The 25,266-nt window shown below is 42.9% G+C and overlaps 1 protein-coding gene across 1 annotated transcript in view; it reads right to left on the bottom strand.

Moving 5' to 3' along the window:
* The window catches only part of DNTT (DNA nucleotidylexotransferase), a 1,058,258-nt gene that overhangs the window by 633,060 nt on the left and 399,932 nt on the right, over positions 1-25,266 (bottom strand). The window contains exon 5 of the mRNA XM_085614981.1: positions 1,829-1,900. Coding sequence (XP_085471107.1) covers positions 1,829-1,900 — 72 coding nt within the window. The remainder of the gene's footprint in view (positions 1-1,828; positions 1,901-25,266) is intronic.

Raw genomic sequence — 25,266 nt, 5'->3', positions numbered from 1 at the left:
CTGCCAATGGAAACCTCCAGCAATGATGGAATTTTTGTGCTACTGTAGTAAATGACCATGATGCCTAACCTGCTACTCACACTTTATTACTTTTTGAGTACTGCATAAATACTTTACATATTGCCTCTAAGTTAAGCCTGACTGTTTTTTGGTAGCTATTACAGGTTAAAGCCCAGCCTTTATTTAGTGACTATTTGTCATGCTTAAAGGGACGGTGGTAATTATTAGATTGGGGTTTGCACTCCTCTCAAACAATGACCCAGTTTCTTACAGGACCCCAAGTGTTTTCTCTTGCAAAGTATTGCTGCACTATATTCTCCAAATAGTGACAGAAAAGTGTGACATTCACAACTGCAACCTATTTACATTTACTGATAATATTTTTACAATACCCATTTTTATAAAATTTCACCTTGATGTATAACCTTGTTATTTTAACTATTTGTTTTGCTACCCTTCACTTTGCCTTTTACAGAACACTTTTACATGGGTGCTGCTACTGCCATGTCTCCTTTATCCATTGCCTCTCTAAACTCATGAAACAGGCTGTGGGCACTCCATCTAGCTCATGGACTTCCTCTTTCTCTCTATATTGCACCGATTTTAGTTTTGTTATCACTGTTGAAATTCTACCGAAATTGCTCTTCATCTGCGCCGCATTCTTTTTTTACTCATCAGAATTATCATGACTCTCTCCTAGTCCTGTTTGATTATTCTATGATTCTCTATTCTCGTGTCTGTCATGGAATGTCACAATCTTCTTGTCTTTACTGTTTTAGGGGCATATCAACAACAGCCGGCGATAATTATCGCTGAGCGCACTTAGCGCTCGGATAATTATCGCCGGCTAGCGCCCATTTTTATCGCTGAGATAGCGTGCTATTAACAACACTTATCTCATCAGCGATAAAAATCCTAGCGCTAACTGGCTAACGTGAGATTATCGCTGGAAACCCAGCGATAATCTCACGTTAGCTAGTTGATAGGGACTCACAAACTTAGCCATGATATCCACCTTCCATAGGATATCATGGCTAAGTCAGTCCTGAAGCAGGCGTAAGGAAAGTAGCGATAACAGGGGTTATCGCTACTTTCTTGACGCTATGCTTCATAGCGTGGGGCTTGTTGATAGGAGAAATGTCGCTTAGCGGCATTTCTCCTGTCATGCCAGGTCAGGAACGCCCACTTTGCATCTCATTAGAGATGCAAAGCTGGGCGTTAGGAATCCTGACGCTAAAGCAAGGTTTCACGCGTTAGCGTGACCTTGCTGATTGGGCGATAAAATTATCGCCGCTTTTCGGCCGAAAACGGCCGCAAAAGCGGCGATAATGTTTTATCGCCTGCTTGTCGATATGCCCCTTGGTTTGTCATCTACTTATCACATTGCACTTTTCTGTCTCCAGCCTTTAATAGCATTTGTCCTCATTTCTTCTGTGGACAATAATGGTTGCCCTCACACTTCCTCTGCCGATGCTCCAACACTAAAATATTCTTATTTCCCATTACTATTTGTCCTTCAAATTACATTTCCATATCTACACCTATTTGTTTTCCCTTTCAGATCCCTCATTTTTCCTGGTGAACCAATAATGTGGCTGTCAAATTTATTCCCATCTTACTTTCTCATCTAATTTCTCCTAGCCTGTGTCTGTACTTTCCATCTCGTATATCTATCTTGTGCCTATAATTTTTTTCCATTGAGTTTGCATCTCAAACAGTATGTTATCATACCACGTTTTGGCTACTGGCATTGGTAACGTAAAGTTTGTAAACTTTTGAAAGTTCGGCAAGAGTTGTGGAATAATGCATATGATTAATATACACTTACTTTAATCGATTTGTGCCATTCATCATTTAAAACTTCTTTTACTTTTGAACTTTCTCCATCTTCAAGGATTTCCTATGCAAAAGGTGGTCAGAGAAAATAGAGAAATAAATAAATACTGAATATGAACATACATAGTCCCTATGTCAGTAATAATGTGAGTATCAAATGCATTAAGCACAATAATGTTGATCTTCAGCCTTTCGTGCTCATGCTCTCTGCACTTATAAAGGTTTTGTCTTAGAAATCAACAGATTTCCATAACTGGTAACCTAATAAAAAAAAGTCGAAAGCCCCCTAAATACATTTAAAAACTGGTAGGATTATATGTCCTCAAGCCACACATTCATGTTATACTAGCTCTTCATTCTAACCATCTTTTTGCACAGATTATACAATGGTAGAAGTCTCTATCTGTATGATACCACAATATTGTCAAAATAAATTAAAATTCTATAACTTAAACAAATCCTTTATGATTTATGAAATGTTGCATTTAGAATTTTGAAATGTATAATTTTAGTATTATGTTTATTTGATTGGTTAAAGGGTTTATTGTGGGCTTTGTGGCTGTGGGCCAGATGTACAACCAATCATTTTTGCGAGTCGCAAATTGCATCAAATTGCGACTCGCAATTTGCGACTCACAAAAGTGAATGTCTCAGACACTGTTTGTGATTCCCAATGGGGTTGCAAACGGCATGCCTCATTAATATTCATGAGGCTGTCGCAATTTGCAACCCCATTGGAAATGGCTTGCACTCATAGGGATGGTGGCTTGCTGGGGTCAGCAGACCACCATGTCTGTGACTGCTTTCTGAATAAAGCAGTTATTTTGGTAAATGCAGCCTGTTTTTCTTAAAGGAAAACGGGCAGCATTTAAAAAAAAAAAAAAAATGAAACTTTTCCCTGGGACCACTACTTGCTCTTAAAAAATATTTTCATACCCATTCAAAAAGGGGAAGGGTTCCCCTGGGGACCCCTTCCCATTTGAAAATGGTTTACCACCCTTTTGAAAAGAGTGGTAAACTGTGAGTGTTTCGCGACCTCAAATGCGGTCGCAAAACAATGGTACATGACATTTGCACTCGCTATAAGGAAGGGATTCCTTGGCACACCCCTTCCTAATAGCGAATTGCTAACCATATTTTTCGATTTGCTAATAGGTGAGTGACTCGTAAAATAGGGTTAGTACATTGGGCAGACCTTTTTTGCGGTCGCAAATGGGCAGAATCCCCCTTTGCCACTGAAAAAACCGGTCGTACATCTGGTCCTTGGTATGTTATTTCAGCCACATTTTTGTAATTAAAATTTTGTGGGTTTTTATGATGTATTTTCTTATTTTAAAAGCTTTATTTTTAATGACAGCTTTTCTGGAGGTCGAATTTAGTTTTTAGAAACATTTATAAAGATATTATGTGATGCGGTTTTGATATAGAAGAGTTTATGGTTTGTTTACATTAATTTAAAAAATATTTAGGCTTTTATAATTAAAACAGTCTTATATGTGAATCATAATTTTATATATATGTTAGAACAATGGCTTAAAGCCCATGTTTATATGGCTAGAGGTAGAATAGTAAGTATCCCCGCCAGGTATGCACTTTTCTCAAAATTTGTGTGACTTGAGGTAGAATATTAACATCCTGATTTATATATTGGCTGTTAGAAATGGGATTTCTGGTTGGCTAAGGCTTGCGCCAAAGCCAGGCAGAGACCACCACTCTAGTCATAGCAAGGAAGTTACACGCCAAAGATAACCCCTGCTCACCCCCTTGGTAGCTTGGCACGAGCAGTCAGGCTTATCCCGGAGGCAATGTGTAAAGCGTTTGCGCAACACACACCCACACAGCAGCAACACCCTAGGCGCACCACAGAAGGAACTCCACACAAGGTTATATAAAAAATAGCCTTTGTATTGTCATAAATACATTAGAAACATAATCACATAATATACACTGTGCCAACTGGCACTAGGCAATATTCACAGGGGAATTATATACAGGACCAGGCCAATTGGGCCCTGGTCAGAACCATCAGAACAGGTCAGTAGATGCAAATATAAAACACAACCAGTAACTACTGGTATAATATTGACCTCAGCATTATTTCATTAGCATTAGGTATAAAACATATCCTGCATAAACCTCAGGGGCATAAATACATTATGCATAAGCACCATAGCATCACATTAGGCATCCCCCAGCGTAACCATAACCACCTTAGGTAACAGATTAGCATAAAAACAGTGTGCCCCAATCGGGGGCACAACACACTGAACCTGGCCCCAGGCCAACTGGCCTCTCTCAGAGGCTCAAAAAGGCCCTATGTCCTGCAAATGTCAGGGCTGACTGCACGAGCAGCGACCACAAAGTGGGCAATGAATATGCCTAAACGTTGCAGCTGCCCACTAATTGCTGGGCAGCTGTGAAGGCCAAAATGTGGGCACTGGTTCTCCCTGTGCCAACTCTGTCCCTCTCAGGGACTCCTAAATCACACCTGCGCCAATCGTGGCCGCTGCCCTCTATCAGGCGGGGCAGCGGGGAACATGGCCTGAGCCCTGCTCTGGGGCTCTTGAACAATAACACTTGCACTCTTGGTGCAGCTGCCCTCTGCAAGCGGGGCAGCTGGGAGAATTGGGGCATGGGCACCTTGATGCCCTCCCGTTGAGGCACACAGGCTCTAAAACAATTATGCCCCCACAAGAACGGAAAGAACGGGCACAGGTAGGTGGGGGCCCCACTCTGGGGCTCTTTGAACAAAAATATCACAATCCAACGGTGGAGTAGCTCGCCCTTCTGCGAGTCGGCTCAGCAGCTGTGCCCCCAAAGAAGTAAGTACTGGTAGGAGGGGGGCGGGCCCCGGGAATGTGTCCCAACACACACCCTCAACCCCTTTGCAAACGAGTCCCACTCACCGGGCTGATTGGGGACGTCGCAAGCTACTTCAGCCGACGTTGCTTCTTCGCCCGGTCCCTCTCCTGGGACCGGGACTTCACACGGAGCCCGCGAGGTTCCGGTCGGCGGAGGCTGCACGGGGCTCTCTGTTCAGCAGCACGGGAGCCCCGCTGCAGCAGAGAGGCCCTACTTCAGCCGGGCTTCTTCTTCTCCGGCACCGCACTGACTTCTTCCACCCACTTCTCCTTTGTGCACCGGAGTGCAGGGTGGGCTCCTGTCGGCTTCCGGCTTTTCCTCTGGGCACCGGAGCGCGGGGTGGGCTCACGTCGGCTTCCGGCTTTTCCTCTGGGCACAGGAGTGCGGGGTAGGCTCCCGTCCGCTTCCTGGTTCTTGGAGCGCCCCGCCCACAGCAAGGCCGCTCTGTGGACTTCCGGGTCGCCGCGGCCATCTCTTGTGGCGGCGGCCTCCCGCGGAGGCCAGAACCGGCGGGGTGGGCTCCAGCTTCGGTTTAAAACAGGTCAATACGCGGGGTGGGCACCCGCAGGTAAAGATGAAGTAAAGTGGGCAATGAGGGGTAGGCTCCCTCTGAAGATGAAAAATACAGAGCGGGGTGGGCACCTGCGTTAAAGCAATCACCAGATGCAGGTGAATCCCCTTCACAAAATGCTCACAGCTCCGTGCTGCAGTGAAAACAGAAGCGCTGCTCCTCAAAGTCTGCACAAAAGCGCACCCAGGCGCTAGGTTCCACAAAGTCCTTAGAAAGGCAAAATAAGAGGATCTTTGGTGCTGGGGAGACCCCAGCAAAGCGCAGCCAAGCAGGCCAGCACGCAGGGACCCCCAGGAAACAGCAGCTGGGTCCTGCAGCGGTTCCTCCTGGCAGAGTGTCCTCCCAAAGGAAGAACAAGCACAACAGAACAATTTCATGGGGTCACAGCCCCTTCTTTTATACACCCCTTTCTTTTGTGACACAGCTCAGGGCTGGGGGAGAAACCAGATACAGCTGGTTTGGGGGAGCTTTGGAGCACTTTGTCAGGTGGGGGCTAGGTGCTCAGACGCACCACAGGGGGCAGAGCCAGCATTGTGAAGGGAAGGCACAGCCCTATTCAGGTCCCAGGTGCAACTCCTCCCTCCCATCTAGATGCAGATCTCTCTATTCACCACAGGGCTGACTCACCCTGGCTCCTGGAATTCCCCACACCATCCAGCGCCTGTCAATCAAAAGCCAGACATGCACTCCACATCAGGCAGGCAGGCAGGAAAAATAGCACACAGAAATACCAACTTCTTGAAGTGGCACATCTCCACCAGTCACAATAAATCTGCGCACACCATTGCGCAGCATTTATTCTCACGAGTTCGCACATACTAAACTCAACCCTGCACTCCTCTCACACCAGGAATTACCATGGACACACATATCCCCCATGCATTCCTATGGGAGGGCAGGCCAATCTCACCACACGCACTCAGAGTGCGCACGCACTTTACACTGGGCCACAGTGCTAAAGTGCGCAGAGGCCAAAAACAACTAATATTAGGTCACATTAAAAGGCAAAAAGTTTAGGGGTGAACCTGCCAAAAGGGCCAAGTCCAACATTGGCGATAAGCATACTCTGTCACAGCAGCGGCAAAGTAGTCTTACGGGCAATATAATGGACCGCCTGCCAAATTTATATGTGGGGCACCATAGCTTGGCAAAGACAAAGACTACTCCATCCCACCCGTGGCCAACTTCTATAGTTATTTCTTCAACTGTCCTTACTCCATAGGGCTGTCGGAGAAAAAGCTATATGTCCGGCCGCCCAATCGAGCTGAGTGAACATATAAATGTTTTTTATAACCGTCATCACCAAGAAAACCATGGCAGTAAGGGGCAGTAAAAAATTAAAAACACCCCATTCGCCTTGGAAGATAAAACCGTAGTAAGGGGGCATACCCAAATTCGGGGTTCTAAATTTGTCATATGGGTACAGAGCAGTTTACTCTGTTGCCCTGATAAAAACAATCTGTCTGCCAAATAGTAAGTCAGCCCCTAAAGTTTATCTCCCCTTTATGGCCATTGTTGCACTTTTCAAAATGTATGTGAGACTTGTGTTAGACTAGGAAATCATACTTTCTCGATTTAGCATTTTTCCTAATGTTTGTGAGATTGGAGTTAGCATGGTATATTGTCTCCCTCTAATTCAAGCATATTAGCCCTAGCAGCCTTAGGATGTTCTTCCCCCAAAAGTTTTGGCCATTTCTCTCCATTGTTTGCTTAAATGCATTAGTGTTTGCCTTAGGTCTCTGTGTACCACTGCTAGCAGGTGCTAATATTCTTGTTCTCACCCCCTAAACATAGTAAAATTGGCTTACACCAGATTGGCAACATTCATTTACTTATAAGTCCATTGTACAAGGGTATACTATATACCCAGGGCCTGTAAATTTAATGCATCTAGTGGGCATGCAGCACTTGTTGTGCCATCCACTTAAGTAGCCCCCTAAAACATGTCCCAGGCCTGCCATTGCAGCCTGAACGCAGTTTAAAACAGCCAATTCAACTTTGCAATATAATCCCCTTGCCAAGCCTTAAACTCCCCTTTTATTACATATAAGTCACCCCTAAGGTAGACCCTAGATAGCCCATAGGGAAGGGTGCATTGTACTTAAAATGTTTGGCATGTACCATTAAGTTTTACATGTCCTGTTAGTGAAAACCTCAAAGATTTGTTTTTTTACTAATGTGAGGCTTACCTCTCCCATAGGATTACATTTTGTTTCCTTATTACATTTAATAAGTGCTAACCTTTGATTGGGGACAGATAAGCATTTCACATTTGGTATTTATGAAATTGTAATTAACATTTCTATTTAATGGTAAAGTTGAATTTTAAATTACAATTTTGAAAATGCCGCTTTTATAAAGTTACACAAACTGGGGGGGATAGGCCCAAAGGACCAGAACCAGGTAGGGCCATACTAAATTGAATACAAAAAGGAGAACCTGGCTCCGTTTGACGTTATGCTCTTATTATTTTTGACCAAGAAACAGACCACAGTCTTTTCTGTTTGAATGGAATTTTTATTAAACCATTCCTTTCTTTGCAATTGTTTATATTTACCAAAAAGATTTTGAAGAGACACACATTTTTCAAATTAACATACAAAACATGAAAAACACTTATGACAATTCACAATAGACAGTGCATGAAATACTAATATACAAACACATTTATACAACAACATTGGACTTTTGCATCATAACATCAGAAACTAGAATACTCTTATCGCTGTCTTGTTTTTGGGGCCAAACATGTGCCAAACACAGGAAAATGTTTAGAGAGTGTGCGTGGGGCATACAATTCAATACAAATCCCTCACTTCACAACAAGTTTATTCAAATTCCTCTGTGTTGAAAAAAAGTGCCGACGCGTTTCAAGACCCAGTCCTCTTGTACCGGGACTCTCATCAGGGCTTCATGTTAATAGTCAGCGATTTCTGATTGCCTGATTCTCGGACAGAGCTGCTGCTCTGACTCCTATTGCGTTGTAACCAGAACCTCTCAACGGAAATTACTGTGGTGCGCTTCGTAGTTTATGCCGGGGGGGACTTTCTTTCAAACGTTCCTGGGTTGCTCAGAGGCAGGCGTCTATTTCCGTAACCATTGCATCCTGTTTTTAAGTCTGAGCACATCCATATTCTATATCCAATATGAACCGCAACTTCACTGTCAGCTAGGCATTCCCCGTGCTTTTAGAAAGTTAGCATTTTCCTGCCCTCTACCATTTGGTGTCTGCAGCCTTTCCTGGGTCACATGACTGGTTGCAGTTAGCAGTTAGAACTTTGTGAATTCCTCACAGACAGCCACACAATAAAGGGATTAGGTGTGCCAGAATAGGCAATTTTCCTGGAAGGATGGGGAGGCGGAGCTGGGAGCAGGCCCACTTGCAACTGAATAGGCTTTATCCTGCAACACACAAAGGGCTCGTCACCACTGCATTGTTTCATCAACCAGCTTAGAGCCAGGGCAGGAGAGTTGGGACATTTCAAGCACTTCAAAGAGAAACCCCTAGAAACTTCTTTCACATAAAAGAAGGTACCAGGTATAAAAATAGAGCCCTCAGACCCACTCTTCAGTTTAATGTCTGAACCTGCAGAAAGACTTTCACAGGACTGCCTGCAGCTGTGGCCTGCTATCTACTCCACAAGACTGCTTGGCAGCACCTAGTAGGACCGCTTTACTGCCTGGACCTGGCCTTAAACCCTCGGAGGCTTACCCTGCTGCTTGAGCCCTGATTTTTCACCTGAACCCAGGACACCCAGAATGACACCAAGAGCTAGTTTGCTGGCCTACTGTTGAGAGCCACAGCTACATACCCGGCGCCCACTGTCTTGAACCTGCACCTGGATCCAGCCTGAATGTGCCCTAACCGCCCCCCACTCCCCCAGGTGGTACCTCTCCAGTCTTGGACCCATGGTAGTGGTGCTAAATGTGCACCAAAAGCCAAAATCCAAAAAGTGGGACATAGAAGATATTCAGCTAAAAACTGCTCTGAGAACCAAGGGAAGACCAGGGCTAACCTGCTCATCGATCCGCTTCAGGTGCGTCACCAGTCAGCCTGACTTCACGATAGCTCCTGCTACTTTATTTTCAGTGTATTGTGTCACTCGGACAACTCTCTATGCCCACGGAGACCATGGTCAGAGGTCGGTACATAAACAGAGTCCATATGGGTCTCTTTTCATGAAACAGGCCACCCTCTTACACTTGTCTGCAGAGACCAGTGTTTTTTATACATGCAAACTGTTGGACTTGGCCTTTTTTGGCTAAAGTTCCATAAACTTTTTGCTTTCCCCCTAGACTTTTTTTTCTGACATGGTGTTGCCAACTTAGATGCTTTGGGCACTTTGCCACTGCTGATCAGTGTCAAAGTGCAAGTGCTCTCAGTGTAAAGTCTAATTGGTTGTCCATGATTTGTATGTTTCCCTTACTAGTAAAGTCCCTAAAAAAGTGCACTTTGTGTGCCAGGGCTGGTAATGCAAATGCTACTAGTGGGCCTGCAGCACTACTTGTGCCACCCACACAACTAGCCTTAAAGAGAGAACTCAGGAATGCCACTGTAGTGCTTGCACGCAGTTTGTTAAACTGCCATGTTGTTCTGACAAGTGCAACCCCTTGCCAGACCTTACCCTTCGCTTTCTATGCACATCAGACACCCCTATGGTAGGCCCAAAGTACCCCCCTGGTCAGGGTGCAGTGTATGTGAAAGGTAGGACATGTACTGAGGTGTGTACCATGTCCTGACAGTGAAATACACTCCATTTCGTTTTTCACTGTTGAAAGGCCATCTTGCCCATAGGACATAATGGGGAAGGCTGTGTAATATGTTTCCAGCCTATCCCCCCAAAGGCTTAAGATGGAGAGGTGAAGTTAAGTATGCCTGAACTCACAATTCAATAACACATCTTTTTGTGAAGGTGGTTTTTGCGTTGTGTCTTTAGAAACCACTCTTTTAGAGGGGGCTGGGTTTTTGTGCTCTAACATTTCTGTGTGCCTCTGCCTGGGTGTGGATTGACTGTCTGGATCTGAAAGTGATAGGATATGGGGAATGTCTTGACCCAGGGGAGGAGGTGAGACAGCAACAGGCTGACCTGCATCTGGAGTGTAGGGGGAGGGGTAGCCCCTGGAGGTAAAGAGGCCTGGACTTTTATTTATTTCTTTATTTATTATTTTAATTTATAGGGCGCAACAGCTACCCAAAAAGGGTTTCCTGGCGCCAAGCGGACTAGGTGTAGCTAATAGAAGGCAGTAATAGAAGGAGTTACTGGTTAAATAACCAGGTCTTGAGTGATCTGCGGAAGCGTGTGTAAACAGTCTCTTTGCGTATGGCGAGAGGAAGGGTGTTCCACAGTGATGGACCTAGGTAAGTGAAAGATCTTCCCCCCATCCTGGATAGTTTGAACCTAGGTACTGTGAAATATCCGAGAGTGGTTGATCGTAGATGGCGAGTGGGGGCATAGGGACGGACAAGAGAGTTAAGATACTGTGGTGCCGTTCCCATTTTGATCTTGAACATATAGCTCACGGTTTTAAACTTAATGCGGGTCTCCACCCTGAGCCAGCGTAGGTTACGGATGTAGCCAGATATCGGGGTGGCTTTGGGAACCTTGCAAAGTAATCTTGCTGCAGTGTTCTGTACTAACTGCAGTCTTCGAGTCACTGCTTTGTTTGAGCCAAGGTAAAGGATGTTTCCATAGTCGAGCCGAGAGGTGATGAGGGCATGGACCACTGTTTTCTGGGTGTCATCTGGGAGCATCCAGATGATCTTCCTGAGCCATTTCAAGATGGTAAAGCAGATAGCTGTGACCTTTACTGCCTGATGGTGCATGGTTAGAGAGTCATCGATAGTTATCCCCAAATTACGAACATGACTGGAGGGTTTGGGGAGGGCGCCCACCTCAGCAGGCCAATGTAGTGGACCCCACAGATCTTTATTTTTGCCTAGGATGAGGACTTCCGTCTTATCACCATTTAATGTCAGGTGATTGTGGTTCATCCATATAGCAATTTTCCCTAGGCCTGTCTGAAGAAGGGATGTCGAGCCGGGGTCAGTACTGGAGAGGGAAAAGATGATCTGGGAATCATCTGCATACGTAAAAAGAGTTAGGCCTGCTTGTTCTGCTATGTCTGGTAGAGGCCTGACATATAAATTGAAGAGAAGAGGACTAAGGATGGAGCCCTGGGGCACACCATAAGGTGATGGGTAAATGTTGGAAGTGTCTGTGACCGAGAAGATCTGGAAAGTGCGGTTGGTTAAAAAAGAAGTAATCCAGTCCAAGGCTGAGCCACAGATGCCCAAAGACTTCAGTTGGTTGATTAGGACTGAATGGGAGATAGGTCTAACAGTATCAGTGCGACTTTGTCCCCAGTGTCGAGATGATGGCGCAACTTCTCTGTGACCCCCAACAGTGTGGTTTCCGTGGAGAATCCAGGTCGAAAGCCGGATTGAGAGGGGTGGAAGATTTTGTGAGTTTCGACAAACTGAGAGAGATGGGAGTGAATGTGTCTCAAGAATTTTGGAGAAGGCAGGCAGGAGTGAGATGGGCCTATAATTAGAGAGGACACTAGGGTCGGCAGAGGGCTTTTTCAGGAGATGGGTTACCATGGTGTGTTTCCAATGCCCTGGGACTGTGGATTCGAGCAGGGAAGAATTTAGAGCATTCAGGATGACGGACAGATGAGAGAGGTCCAGCTGTTTTAGTGTGGAGATTGGCAGGGGATTCTTCGGGGAACCGGATTTGACCTTTCCAAGGATGGTTATCAAGGAGTCTAGGTCAAGAGGGGGCCAAGAGACTAACTGTGGAACCATTTGGGGAGGGACAGTGAGGTGTGGTAAGGGTAAGGTCTGGCGTAAGATGATGGATTGAGACTGTGAGGTTTTGCTTATATGTGAGTTAGCAATTTCAAAATAAATTTTCTCTATTTTTTGCTTGAAAAATTGGGCAAGATCGTCACATTGACGTTTAGTTAAAGGCAGAGGTTTTGCTAGGGTCTCAGAGCCGGCAAGCTCTTTAACTAGGCCAAAAAGTGTTCTTGAACAGTTAGTGGCATCCAAGATGGTTTTGGAGACAAAGCTAGCCCTAGCGGAGTTACAGTTGTTGTGGTATAATTTTAATGCTTTTTTGTAGACAACTTTGGAATCAGGTGAGTAGTCTCACCTCCATCTCCGTTCCAAGGCTTTACATTTAGATTTCTCAGCCTTTAGAGCTTCGTTAAACCAAGGGGCTGGAGGTCGGTGGTTATTTATTTTTTTATTTTTTTATTTTTGAGGGGGAGGCAAGAGTCAAGAGCATCTAAAAGCCAATCGTATATGTTTCCTGAACGTACGTCAACCGTAGAATCTGATGTGGGTGGGTTGGCGCATAAGAGCTTGTTGAGGACACCTATATTCAGTTGTTTCCAGTCTCTTTTTGGGACCTTGAGGGAAGGGAAAAAAGGGGTAGGGGAGGAAAGAGGCATTAGGCAGAATTTGGTTATGAAGTGATCTGACCAGCATATGGGTATTGCCGGGGCACAGTGGATGTGAGGAAGGCTCGAAAAGATGGGGTCAAGCAGGTGGCTGGCACTATGAGTGGGGCCTGTATTTAGCAGGTTAATATTCATAGCTGCAAGGGCAGAAATGAAGTTGCTGCAGGCGGAATTAAGGTGATAGTCAAGATGTAGGTTTAGGTCGCATAGGACTGAGAAATTCTTGGAATTTTAAAGGAAAGGGGTTATGAGGTTGGGAAAGGATGAGGCCCAGTTGGTGGGGGGTCCTGGCGGGCGGTAAACTAAAACACCGGAAAGTGTGAAATTGGGGTTGAGGGATATTTTAAATAGGGCGGCTTCGCAGTTGGGAAAGTCTAACAGATCCAATTTGCATTGAAAAAGTTTTTTAAAGATGATGGCTATCCCTCCCCCCACTTTTCGTCACTCTGTCCTTCCTGACGATGGCATAATTGGGAGGTAGTGCTGCTGCCACATCAGGGCCGGCACTCTCATGGAGCCAGGTCTCTGTGAGGAACAAAGCGTCAGGTTGTTCGTCTAGAAGAAGGTCAAGGATCTCCATTTTATGCTTGGGGAGTGATCGGCAATTTAGACTGAGGAACATAAAATCTTTGATGGGTCGGACTGACGAGTGAGGGTAGGAATCAGTACCAGGAGAGGTGAGGCGGAGGGACTGTGAAGTGACAGGGGCAAAGTTGCAGCAGGGACAGACCTTCACAGCTAGGCTGTCAGCAGTGAACCGGGTGCATTTTGGGCTAACTGGGGGGCGGAGAGCTAGGAGTTGTTTAGAAGAGAGATTCAGCCGATTAATGCACTTTTGACCAGGGGTCGTGGACCCTGGCCCCGTTTGGGCACGGACGGGCGCAGACAGGCTTGCCTTTGGCGCGCCTTCAGCAGCCATAAAACAATGGCTCCATCTCCTGCTGAGTGATTGAGGATCCAGACCCCCACTATCAAAGGAATAAGGTGCCACTGGCAGGTAGACACCCAGAACTGGTTTAGACAGGGGTCAGTTCCCCCCTGAACACAAAGACTTCAAAGACATTTAGGGGTATAACTATGAGAGCTGAAACCCCTGGACTTTGGAATGGAATTGGATTGTTCAAGACTGAACAAGACTGAAACTACTTTGTGGTGAAGAGGAACCTCTGCCAAGGAAGAAATAGCTAAAGAGACTGAAGGAAAGGACTGACCCTTGCTCTGTTTGCTGCTTTAACCAAGGAGAGGCTAAAGGGACTTTGCTGTGTGCTCTGTCCACTGCTTGAAAGAACTTTGCTGTGCTGTGTCCTGAAGTAGCTTAACCCCAAGGGCCCGAGGAGAGCAGGCTCCCTGTTGTGGAAACTCAGGAACACAAACGTTTAAAGAAGTGTCTCAGCGACGCTGTGCGCGTGAACTTTGTGCAGCCTGAGACCTTCGTAAGAAGTGCCCTGTGATTGTGGGTACCTGGAGTCCAAGCGGGTATTAGCGACGATGTGTGCGTGTGCTCTTTGCAGCCTGAGCCGTTTGTGAGGATTGTCCTGTGATCGTGTGCACCCAGAGTCTGAGTGAGTCTCAGCGACGCTGTGTACATGTGCTTCGTGCACACCAGAAGTTCAAGATTGTCTCAGCAACACTGTGTGTGTGTGCTTTTTGCAGCCTGAGACCCTCCGAAGAATTGCCTTGTGATCGGGGACACCAGGAGTCCAAGTGAGTCTCAGTGACTTTGTGTGCATGTTCTTCGTGCAGCCTGAGACCTTCGTGAGGGTTGCCCTGTGATCGTGTGCACCAGGAGTCCAAGTAAGTCTCAGCGACGCTGTGTGCGTGTGCTTCGTGCAGCCTAAGACCTTCGTGAGGATTGCCCTGTGACCGTGCACACCCGAGGCTCAGGGGAGTCTCAGCGACACTGTGTGCGTGTGCTTCGTGCAGCCTGAGACCTTCGTGAGGATTGCCCTGTGACCATGCACACCCGAGGCTCAAGGGAGTCGCAGCGACGCTGTGTGCGTGTGCCCTGTTGCAGCTTGAGATCTTCGTTATCGGCCCGGAATCAACCAAGTCGCATTGGAGGCCCAAGTCGCGAGAGGCAGAGAGGAGAGCGAGGTCGCACCTCCCAGGTAACGTGTGTCGGTGCCTGGAGCGGGGTGCGAACTCGGAGAGGGACGCTCTCGGCCTCTCCCCTTCTGGTAGCGCGAGCCTCTGTTCCAGCTCGTATCGCGGCCCGTACATGCTAAGGAGTGGCAGTACCAGGGCCGGAGCGTGGAGCTGCACAGTGGTTTACACCAGATCCGTGTTGGGGGCGTATATTGATGGAAACTGACCGCGAGTCAGTACGCGGGCGGAGAGACCATCTGAAGCACCGTAATTGGTGCTGGAGTGTATTACGCATTGCATTAGTTTGCAGAACGAACTACCTGATTGTTGCATTACACATTACATTATTTCTGCATAATGAACTGCCTTATTGTTGTATTACGCACTGCATTAGTTTGCAGACCGTACTACCTGATTGTTGCATTAAACATTGCATTATTTCTGCATAACAAACTACCTCATGGTTGTATTATGCATTGCATTTGTTTGCATCACGAACTGCATTATTTTTACATTGCAAAGTGCCTGATTCTTACATTACAAACTGCATAACCTTGCATTAGGACTGCATAGGATCACCTAGAATTTCTCATTAATACCACCAGAACTTACAAGAGCTGGCTGATCTAATAACTGGCCAGGAGGTATATTACAAATACGCATATGTTGGATTTTTATCATGTGGTCTCATCATATATCTTTTTATAATAAACCTATACTTTTATTTATTTGAAACTCGTGTGGAGTCCTGTTGTGGTGTCACTATTGGGTCACTGGGAGCGTGGTTGCAAATACTTTACACATTTGCCTTGAAGATAAACCTGGCTGCTCGTGTCAAGCTACCAAGGGGGTGAGCAGGGGCTATCTGAGAAGGTGTCCTTCCTTTCCCTGACGTAGAAGCAAGGGTCCCTACTTGGCCTAAGGCACCTACCTCAGCCAACCAGGGATCCCGGTTCTAACTTTGGTGGCAGCGGTGGGATCTACCGATGATGGTCAGCGGATTTGGAATTTGAACGTATTTGCAAATTCACTTACAGTGATTGGTGTACATCACTAGGTTAGCGCAGACCACGACGTAACCACATTTCGTGTTTTGATTTGTTGGTTCTATTTTTGAGCGACCTTTAAGCCACACATCATGTCTCAGAGGAGTCAAGTAGCCAGCGAGGCTGCAGAATTAGAATTCGACATTGAAGCATTGCTTACCTACAAAGTTGATCAATTGAGGCAATTCTGCAGAGCTTTGGGATGTCCCATGAAAAGTAGCGCCAAGAAGGAGGAGCTGCAAATGGCCTTGAGGGCCTGGTGGGAAGTCAAAGGGGCTCAGGAGATGGGTGATGTTGAGGTGAATAAGGATGGCCCAGGAAATGGATTTGGTCCACGGGATTTGCCAGTAGAGGGACCAGCCTCACGGGCTGGTAGTAACCATTCAGGGAGGAGTTTTTCCCCAGAGGAGCTGGAAGAAAACCAAAGTGTCAGAGAGCATGAGTTGGAGGTTTTAAAACTTAAAACTCAAGCAGAAGAGAAGAAGTTGCTCATTGAAAGTGAAAAGCGAGCAGAGGAGAGCAGGAACGCTCTCGCCTTGGAAGAGAAAAAGATTTTCTTAGCTCATGATTTAAGCATGAGTGAACTGGACATGAAGGTTAAACAGGTGGAGTTCAGTTTAACACAGGGTCTTGGCTCAAATCAGTAAGGCTGAGCCTTAAATATACAAAACAATCACAATTGCCAATACTGATATTTCTTCCAACATGACTTTAAAGGGGCATTGAAATTAAGTCCATGACAGCCCTAATTCTCATTTAAGTTCTTTCAAATTTATTACAGAAAAACAAATTAGATTTTATATTTTATAGTAAATATTTTCAAAATTGTTGTCCTCTTCGTAAAAAAGGAATGGGCTGTTGTTGATGAATATTGCCTCTTCTGTTGGTATTAGACCGACCTTCGCTGCTGTCTGTTTCGCCTCCTGAGGACGATGATGTGTCCGAAAAGGTAATAAGCTTATTCCTAGATCTGCCTTGGAATTCAGAAAGAAACCTGCGGGATTCGGTTTGCGTATAAAAATCAAGTTGCAAAAACGGATAGACGTTTTCCAAAGAGAAGTTTTTTTTATCTTTTTCGAACTTATTCCCTTTTTGATTTATAGTGAAGTCTTTGAATTCCAGGATTTCTTTTTCTACCTTCTCCAGTAAGGTTTTTGAATCAGTTATTAGTTGGTTATTTTTAATCTCTGTTTTCATGGCAGCTATTTCTTCCAATTGCTGCTGTGAAATTCTATGGGCAGTTTCAACAGTAAGGACCATTAGGTCCCTACTGCATTTTGTTTCAATACAACTGTAGCCCTTTTTATATAAAGGATCGTCGGTGAAAATGACAGGAATATTACGTATTTGAAGGCCTCCAGGAATTGTGCCAGCTTTTCGATGCTCTAGGAGGAAAAGACCATGTAAATCTGTTCGAATTTGTTTTTTCTTTAAGCGCATGAGCTTATCAGATTCGTTCTGAGTTTTGGCGGATGGACTTAAAGAGGCCGAGGGAAAAACTGGGGGTGCACTTATTAGCCTTTGTATATGGTCTTCGCTATAAGCAAAGGTATCTCTCTCAGTCATTGTCCAAAATAAAATTTAAAACACAAATAAAAAAGATGATAAAAAAATGAAAAAACCTAATATATTGACCAACGGTTCTGAAAAGATCCCGTTCTCAAACTCATTAACCCTACTTAGCCGTCAACTTTTAATTGACTACAAGAAGACCTCGCAGGTAGCCACCTGCAAACATAGCAAACAAACAACACAGGGTCTTGGCTCAAATCAGTAAGGCTGAGCCTTAAATATACAAAACTATCACAATTGCCAATACTGATATTTCTTCCAACATGACTTTAAAGGGGCATTGAAATTAAGTCCATGACAGCCCTAATTCTCATTGAAGTTCTTTCAAATTTATTACAGAAAAACAAATTAGATTTTATATTTTATAGTAAATATTTTCAAAATTGTTGTCCTCTTCGTAAAAAAGGAATGGGCTGTTGTTGATGAATATTGCCTCTTCTGTTGGTATTAGACCGACCTTCGCTGCTGTCTGTTTCGCCTCCTGAGGACGATGATGTGTCCGAAAAGGTAATAAACTTATTCCTAGATCTGCCTTGGAAATCAGAAAGAAACCTGCGGGATTCGGTTTGCGTATAAAAATCAAGTTGCAAAAACGGATAGACGTTTTCCAAAGAGAAGTTTTTTTTATCTTTTTCGAACTTATTCCCTTTTTGATTTATAGTGAAGTCTTTGAATTCCAGGATTTCTTTTTCTACCTTCTCCAGTAAGGTTTTTGAATCAGTTATTAGTTGGTTATTTTTAATCTCTGTTTTCATGGCAGCTATTTCTTCCAATTGCTGCTGTGAAATTCTATGGGCAGTTTCAACAGTAAGGACCATTAGGTCCCTACTGCATTTTGTTTCAATACAACTGTAGCCCTTTTTATATAAAGGATCATCGGGGAAAATGACAGGAATATTACGTATTTGAAGGCCTCCAGGAATTGTGCCAGCTTTTCGATGCTCTAGGAGGAAAAGACCATGTAAATCTGTTCGAATTTGTTTTTTCTTTAAGCGCATGAGCTTATCAGATTCGTTCTGAGTTTTGGCGGATGGACTTAAAGAGGCCGAGGGAAAAACTGGGGGTGCACTTATTAGCCTTTGTATATGGTCTTCGCTATAAGCAAAGGTATCTCTCTCAGTCATTGTCCAAAATCAAATTTAAAACACAAATAAAAAAGATGATAAAAAAATGAAAAAACCTAATATATTGACCAACGGTTCTGAAAAGATCCCGTTCTCAAACTCATTAACCCTACTTAGCCGTCAACTTTTAATTGACCACAAGAAGACCTCGCAGGTAGCCACCTGTAAACATAGCAAACAAACAACACAGGGTCTTGCCTCAAATCAGTAAGGCTGAGCCTTAAATATACAAAACAATTACAATTGCCAATACTGATATTTCTTCCAACATGACTTTAAAGGGGCATAGAAATTAAGTCCATGACAACCCTAATTCTCATTTAAGTTCTTTCAAATTTATTACAGAAAAACAAATTATATTTTATATTTTATAGTAAATCTTTTCAAAATGTTGTCATTATAAAAAACACAGTAACAAAATACAACACCTTATTTATACCAATAATGGACAGACCTCATTTACCACATCCTCTACTTCATACCATTCTCAATCCACATTTACCACCTTCTCTGCTCCATACAAATCTCAATCCCCCATTCACAACCATTTATAACCCACACATAACTACAGCCATAAAGAAAAAATAAACAGCCTGGTAACCCTACTTTTATTTACTATTCTTTTCAATGCCAGGTGTCTAAACCAAACAACAAAGAAAACTCCTAAATTGTCTTTCGAATGCACTATTCCCCTAGATAAACAATTTTTTTAAATACACAATAGCAGTAACACAAAAAAACGAAAAAACTTTACTATCCAGACTCAAAAACGTAATTTAACTTGATTTAACAAGTGCCCCAAGCCAGTATCCGACCATCTTACCTCTTAAATTAGTCAATCAGTCAACTACTCTTTTCACAAACAATCTAAAAAAAAGAAACAAAAAAGAAATAAGAAAAAATAAATCAAATCAGAACGTTTGTCTTGGGTTATAGAATCGTCTTGAACCTTTTCACAGTGAGAGCCATGCCATTTACAGTATACAAGGATGTGGATTTTTAGAACCTCTTTTCTAAAACGAAGAACAGGTTCTGCAAGAGAGTGAAACGATCATATCAAGCTGACCTACTATCTCGTAGCACAAAGCAGTAACTATTTTGAAGTTCCGAAAAACAGATTACCTTCAATGCGCGTAAAGATGCGGACGAAAAAGCGTGAGTGTTCCTTCTACTGTGTTCGTATTCAATAACCGTCGGGCTTCCGAATGATTCAGTTTGTAATTTTGTTATCTCTGCAAAATCTGGCTTTAGTATAGACCAATAGCAGACCTAATACTTAGTGCTTATATCTTCCAGTACAAAACAGACGGCGGTCATCCGTTTTTATCTCCTTTCCCTATATCGCCGCTTGTGGTGAATCTAAACACACCTTTTCCCAGGGACGGCGGAAATTCTATTTAAAGATCCATCATTTTCCTCGCATAACGCGGTTGTGGAAAGCTGTCTGAGTACGGCCATCGACAAACTATGATTTAACGTTTAGCTTACAGAATTATGGGTAATTTGCTTGGGCTTCTGGGAAACGTAGTTTTCGATAGAGAACTATCGTCATAGCGATAGAAACGCTTGCAACAAGGTATCATTGTTTGATTCACTCTAAAGAGACAACTGGCCAGTGTGGTCTTGGCCAAATAAACAAGTGAACACAGACTTTGGAAAGATCCTGCCATAATCTGTGCGTTAAACATTTGTTGATGCATCCCTTGCCAGCTGAATAAAAGTGCAATAACCACAGGACCTGATAATTACAATTTATATAATTCAGCAAGTTCATTTAGTCCATTTGTAGCTGTATTAAATTTGACAATTAACATTGCCTCACGTTGGCTCAATTTTGGTCCAAATTGCCCCCTCTTGCATCTGGTTCCAATTTGGAAATCACTGTCCATTTAAGGTCTCTTTCAGTATGAGCTGTCGATTTCCAGTGATTAACTAGGGGTGCTGTTTCAACATTTTTTCTAATCCTAGATTTGTGTTGCGTGATTCTCTGACGAATCTCCTGGTTCGTCTTTCCAACATATAGCTTAGGACATGGGCGCAGCATCCCATAAACTACATATTTAGATTTGCAGTTGGAAAAGCTATCATGCATCCAATGTGTACCATTATGGGAAAACAGAGAACCCTCAATTGTCTACTCACAACAGGAGCATGAGCCGCATTTATGATGACCACATATTGGAGCTAAACCCATGTAATTTCTTAAAGTTGGTTTAGGCGGTTTAGGTAACAGCGCCCGTACCACATGATTGGCAATACTTTTCTCTTTCTTGAATGCAAAAGGCGGACCATTGTGAAATGATTGATCCAAATTTTTAATCAAGTGCCAGTTTTGATGAATGATTTTTTACAATTGATTTGAATTAGGGCAGAAAGTGGACACACAAACCACTTTGTCATTAGATGTTCGTTGTTTCTTTTGTAAGAGTGACTCACGTGGTGTCCAACACGCCCTTTTCATGGCATTTTTAAGTAATTTCTTCAGATATCCTCGGTCTAATAACCTGACAAGCAGATTATTGGCATGTAGAAAATACTCATCTTTAAAGTGGCAATTACGTCGAATTCTTAAAAACTGTCCGAAGGGCAAGTTTTGTTTTAAGCTTCTTGGATGATTACTTGTATAATGAAGTGACTTGTTCCTGTCTGTAGATTTTTTGAATAGGGTTGTAACAAGACCCCCATCCGACGGATAAACTTCAACATCCAAAAAGGTCATTCAATGTTTGGAATGATTAAGACTGAACTTGATGTCTTCTGTTCTTGCATTAAGCCAATAAAAAAAATTCGATGAGTTGTTCTTGTGTTCCGGACCAAATCATAAAAATATCATCTATATAACGCATCCAGTTCGACATAAACTGCCGAAAAGGATTGTTATTATAGATGAATCTCTCTTCGTACATTGCCATGAAAAGTACGGATAATTCCGGGGCGAATGGATAGCCCATCGCAACTCCTTTGATTTGATAGTAAAAATCATTGGCAAACATGAAGAAATTCTTGTTTAATGCAAAACTGGCCAACTTGACTATGACATCTGTGGGGACCCTTACTGGTCTTGTCCTTTTTTCCAAAAAATGGATCAACACCGCAATCCCTTCCTCTTGAGGGATCTGTTTATACAACGAAACAACATCAAGGGTCACCATGATATCGTTGTTTACTTCAAAATTAAAAGACTCTAACCTATTAATGAAGGCTGTTGTATCTTGGAGGTAAGATGGAACACTATCCATAAACGGTTTTATGAAATAGTCTACGTATTTTGAGATGGGCTCAATCAGAGAATCGCAGCCGGAGACAATAGGTCTCCCTGGTGGAGTTTTCTCATTTTTATGAACTTTAGGAAGGACATAAAACACTGGTACTCGTGGATGTTTATTTTGTAAAAATTCATATTCCTTGGGACCTAAAAATCCTTGATCTTTCCCAGCCTTAAGGATATCAAATAGTTGGCCCTGAAGTTCAACCGTTGGATTGTTAGTGATTTTTTATAGCATTCTACGCCTTTCAATTGTCTCAAGACTTCCTCTGTGTAGCCGGCTGAGTCCCAAACTACCAAAGCGCCGCCTTTGTCCGCTTACTTTATGACTATTCAGGTGTCATTTTTTGTGAATAAATAGCTTCTTTTTGTTCTTTAGAAATGTTATAATTAACAAACTTTTTATTTTTCTCCATATTCGAAATGGCTGACAGTACAACTTTCTCAAAAGTAATAACTTCCTTTGGTATTTTATTTGAAGCAGGGCAAAAAGATGTTTTTTTTCGGAGGCCTGTTACCTCCATGGTGTTTTGAACTGTCTGTTCAGTAAAAAAAGTTTTTAAGCGGATTTTTGGGCAGAATTCAATTGCTTCTGTTTTTAATTTGATAAAATCCGTACGTTTTGAAGGGACAAAGGTTAACCCTTTTTCCAGGATGCTATTTTCAGCTTGAGTAAGCGAACGTTCGGATAAATTGAAAATGGGAGACTGATTTAGTTCTTGTAATATTGTCTCCGAGTCGTCATCTCCCATGGTTGATTGTTGAATCGGCTGCGACCTCTTTGTCTCTGTTATCCTCTTCCTAAAAAAGGAATGGGCTGTTGTTGATGAATATTGCCTCTTCTGTTAGTATTAGACCGGCCCTCACTGCTGTCTGTTTCGCCTCCTGAGGACAATGATGTGTCCGAAAAGGTATTAAACTTATTCCTAGATCTGCCTTGGAATTCAGAAAAAAACCTGCGGGATTCTGTTCGCGTATAAAAATCAAGTTGCAAAAACGGATAGACGTTTTCCAAAGAGAAGTTTTTTTTATCTTTTTCGAACTTATTCCCTTTTTGATTTATAGTGAAGTCTTTGAATTCCAGATTTCTTTTTCTACCTTCTCCAGTAAGACTTTTGAATCAGTTATTAGTTGGTTATTTTTAATCTCTGTTTCCAGGGCAGCTATTTCTTCCAATTGCTGTTGTGAAATTCTATGGGCAGTTTCAACAGTAAGGACCATTAGGTCCCTACTGCATTTTGTTTCAATACAACTGTAGCCCTTTTTATATAAAGGATCGCCGGTGAAAATGACAGGAATATTACGTATTTGAAGGCCTCCAGGAATTGTGCCAGCTTTTAGATGCTCTAGGAGCAAATGACCATGTAAATCTGTTTGAATTTGTTTTTTCTTTAAGCGTATGAGCTTCTCAGATTCGTTCTGAGTTTTGGCGGATAGACTTAAAGAGGCCAAGGCGAAAACTGGGGGTGCACTTATTAGCCTTTGGATATGGTCTTCGCTATAAGCAAAGGTATCTCTCTCAGTCATTGTCCAAAATCTAATTTAAAACACAAATAAAAAGATGATAAAAAATAAAAAAACCTATTATATTGACCAACGGTTCTGAAAAGATCCCGTTTTCAAACTCATTGACCCTAATTAGCCGTCACCTTTTAATTGACCACAAGAAGACCTCGCAGGTAGCCACCTGCAAACATAGCAAACAAACAACACAGGGTATTGGCTCAAATCAGTAAGGCTGAGCCTTAAAAATACAAAACAATCACAATTGCCAATACTGATAATTCTTCCAACATGACTTTAAAGGGGCATAGAAATTAAGTCCATGACAACCCTAATTCTCATTTAAGTTCTTTCAAATTTATTACAGAAAAACAAATTAGATTTTATATTTTATAGTAAATCTTTTCAAAATGTTGTCATTATAAAAAACACAATAACAATACAACACCTTATTTATACTAATAATGGACAGACCTCATTTACCACATCCTCTACTTCATACCATTCTCAATCCACATTTACCACATTCTCTGCTTCATACAAATCTCAATCTCCCATTCACAATCAGTTATAACCCACACATAACTACAGCCATAAAGACAAAATAAACAGCCTGGTAACTCTACTTTTATTTACTATTCTTTTCAATGCCAGGTGTCTAAACCAAACAACGAAGAAAACTCCTAAATTGTCTTTCAAATGCACTATTCCCCTAGATAAACAATTTTTTGAACTTAAACAACAATTCTGCAGTGCACGAAAGCAACAGAATCAACCACAGTTTGTTTGGTACACAGAAAAGAAAAAGGTCGACGCGTTTCGAATCCACTCCTTAAGGGGTTCTCTTCAGGACCACAATAGCTGTAACACAAAAAAACGAAAAAACTTTACTATCCAGACACAAAAACTTAATTTAACTTGATTTAACAAGTGCCCCAAGCCAGTATCCAACCATCTTACCTCTTAAATTAGTCAATCAGTCAACTACTATTTTCACAAACAATCTAAAAAAAAGAAACAAAAAAGAAACAAGAAAAAAGAAATCAAATCAGAACGTTTGTCTTGGGTTATAGAATCGTCTTGAACCTTATCACAGTGAGAGCCATGCCACTGACAGTATACAAGGATGTGGATTTTCAGAACCTCTTTTCTAAAACGAAGCACGGGTTTTGCAAGAGAGTGAAACGATCATATCAAGCTGACCTACTATCTCGTAGCACAAGGCAGTAACTATTTTGAAGTTCCAAAAAACAGTTTACCTTCAATGCGCATAAAGACGCGGACGAAAAAGCGTGAGTGTTCCTTCTACTGCGTTCGTATTCAATAACCGTCGGGCTTCCGAATGATTCAGATTGAGAATGGTATGAATTAGAGGATGTGGTAAATGAGGTCTGTCCATTATTAGTATAAATAAGGTGTTGTATTGTTATTGTGTTTTTTATAATGACAACATTTTGAAAAGATTTACTATAAAATATAAAATCTAATTTGTTTTTCTGTAATAAATTTGAAAGAACTTAAATGAGAATTAGTGTTGTCATGGACTTAATTTCTATGCCCCTTTAAAGTCATGTTGGAAGAAATATCAGTATTGGCAATTGTGGCAGCGTACAGCCAGTGCCAAGTGTGGATGAGTACAAGCGTGCACTGATGATAGGGTGTTGGTTAGCATGGCAAATGATTAAAAAGGGGTTGATAAATTTGGACCCCAGGGAGCCTAGGCTCAGTAATTGTTTTCCAGGATTGCGCCAACCCTTGTTAGGGTGCGAGGTCTTTGATTCCCGGGAGCTGGCACAAGAGCCCGACCCCTGGTCATGAGTTCAAGCGTCTGAGGAGGCCTTAGAGAGGGAAGAGAGGTGAAGTAGAATAGTGAGGTCCCAGAGTAGTGGGGGGCATACGGGCTAGCGCCCTGTCTCAAAGGAGAGGGAGTGTAAGCAG

Source organism: Triturus cristatus, chromosome 1_2 (assembly GCF_964204655.1).
Source record: "Triturus cristatus chromosome 1_2, aTriCri1.1, whole genome shotgun sequence".
Lineage (NCBI taxonomy): Eukaryota > Metazoa > Chordata > Amphibia > Caudata > Salamandridae > Triturus > Triturus cristatus.
This window is presented reverse-complemented; position numbering and strand designations above follow the sequence as displayed.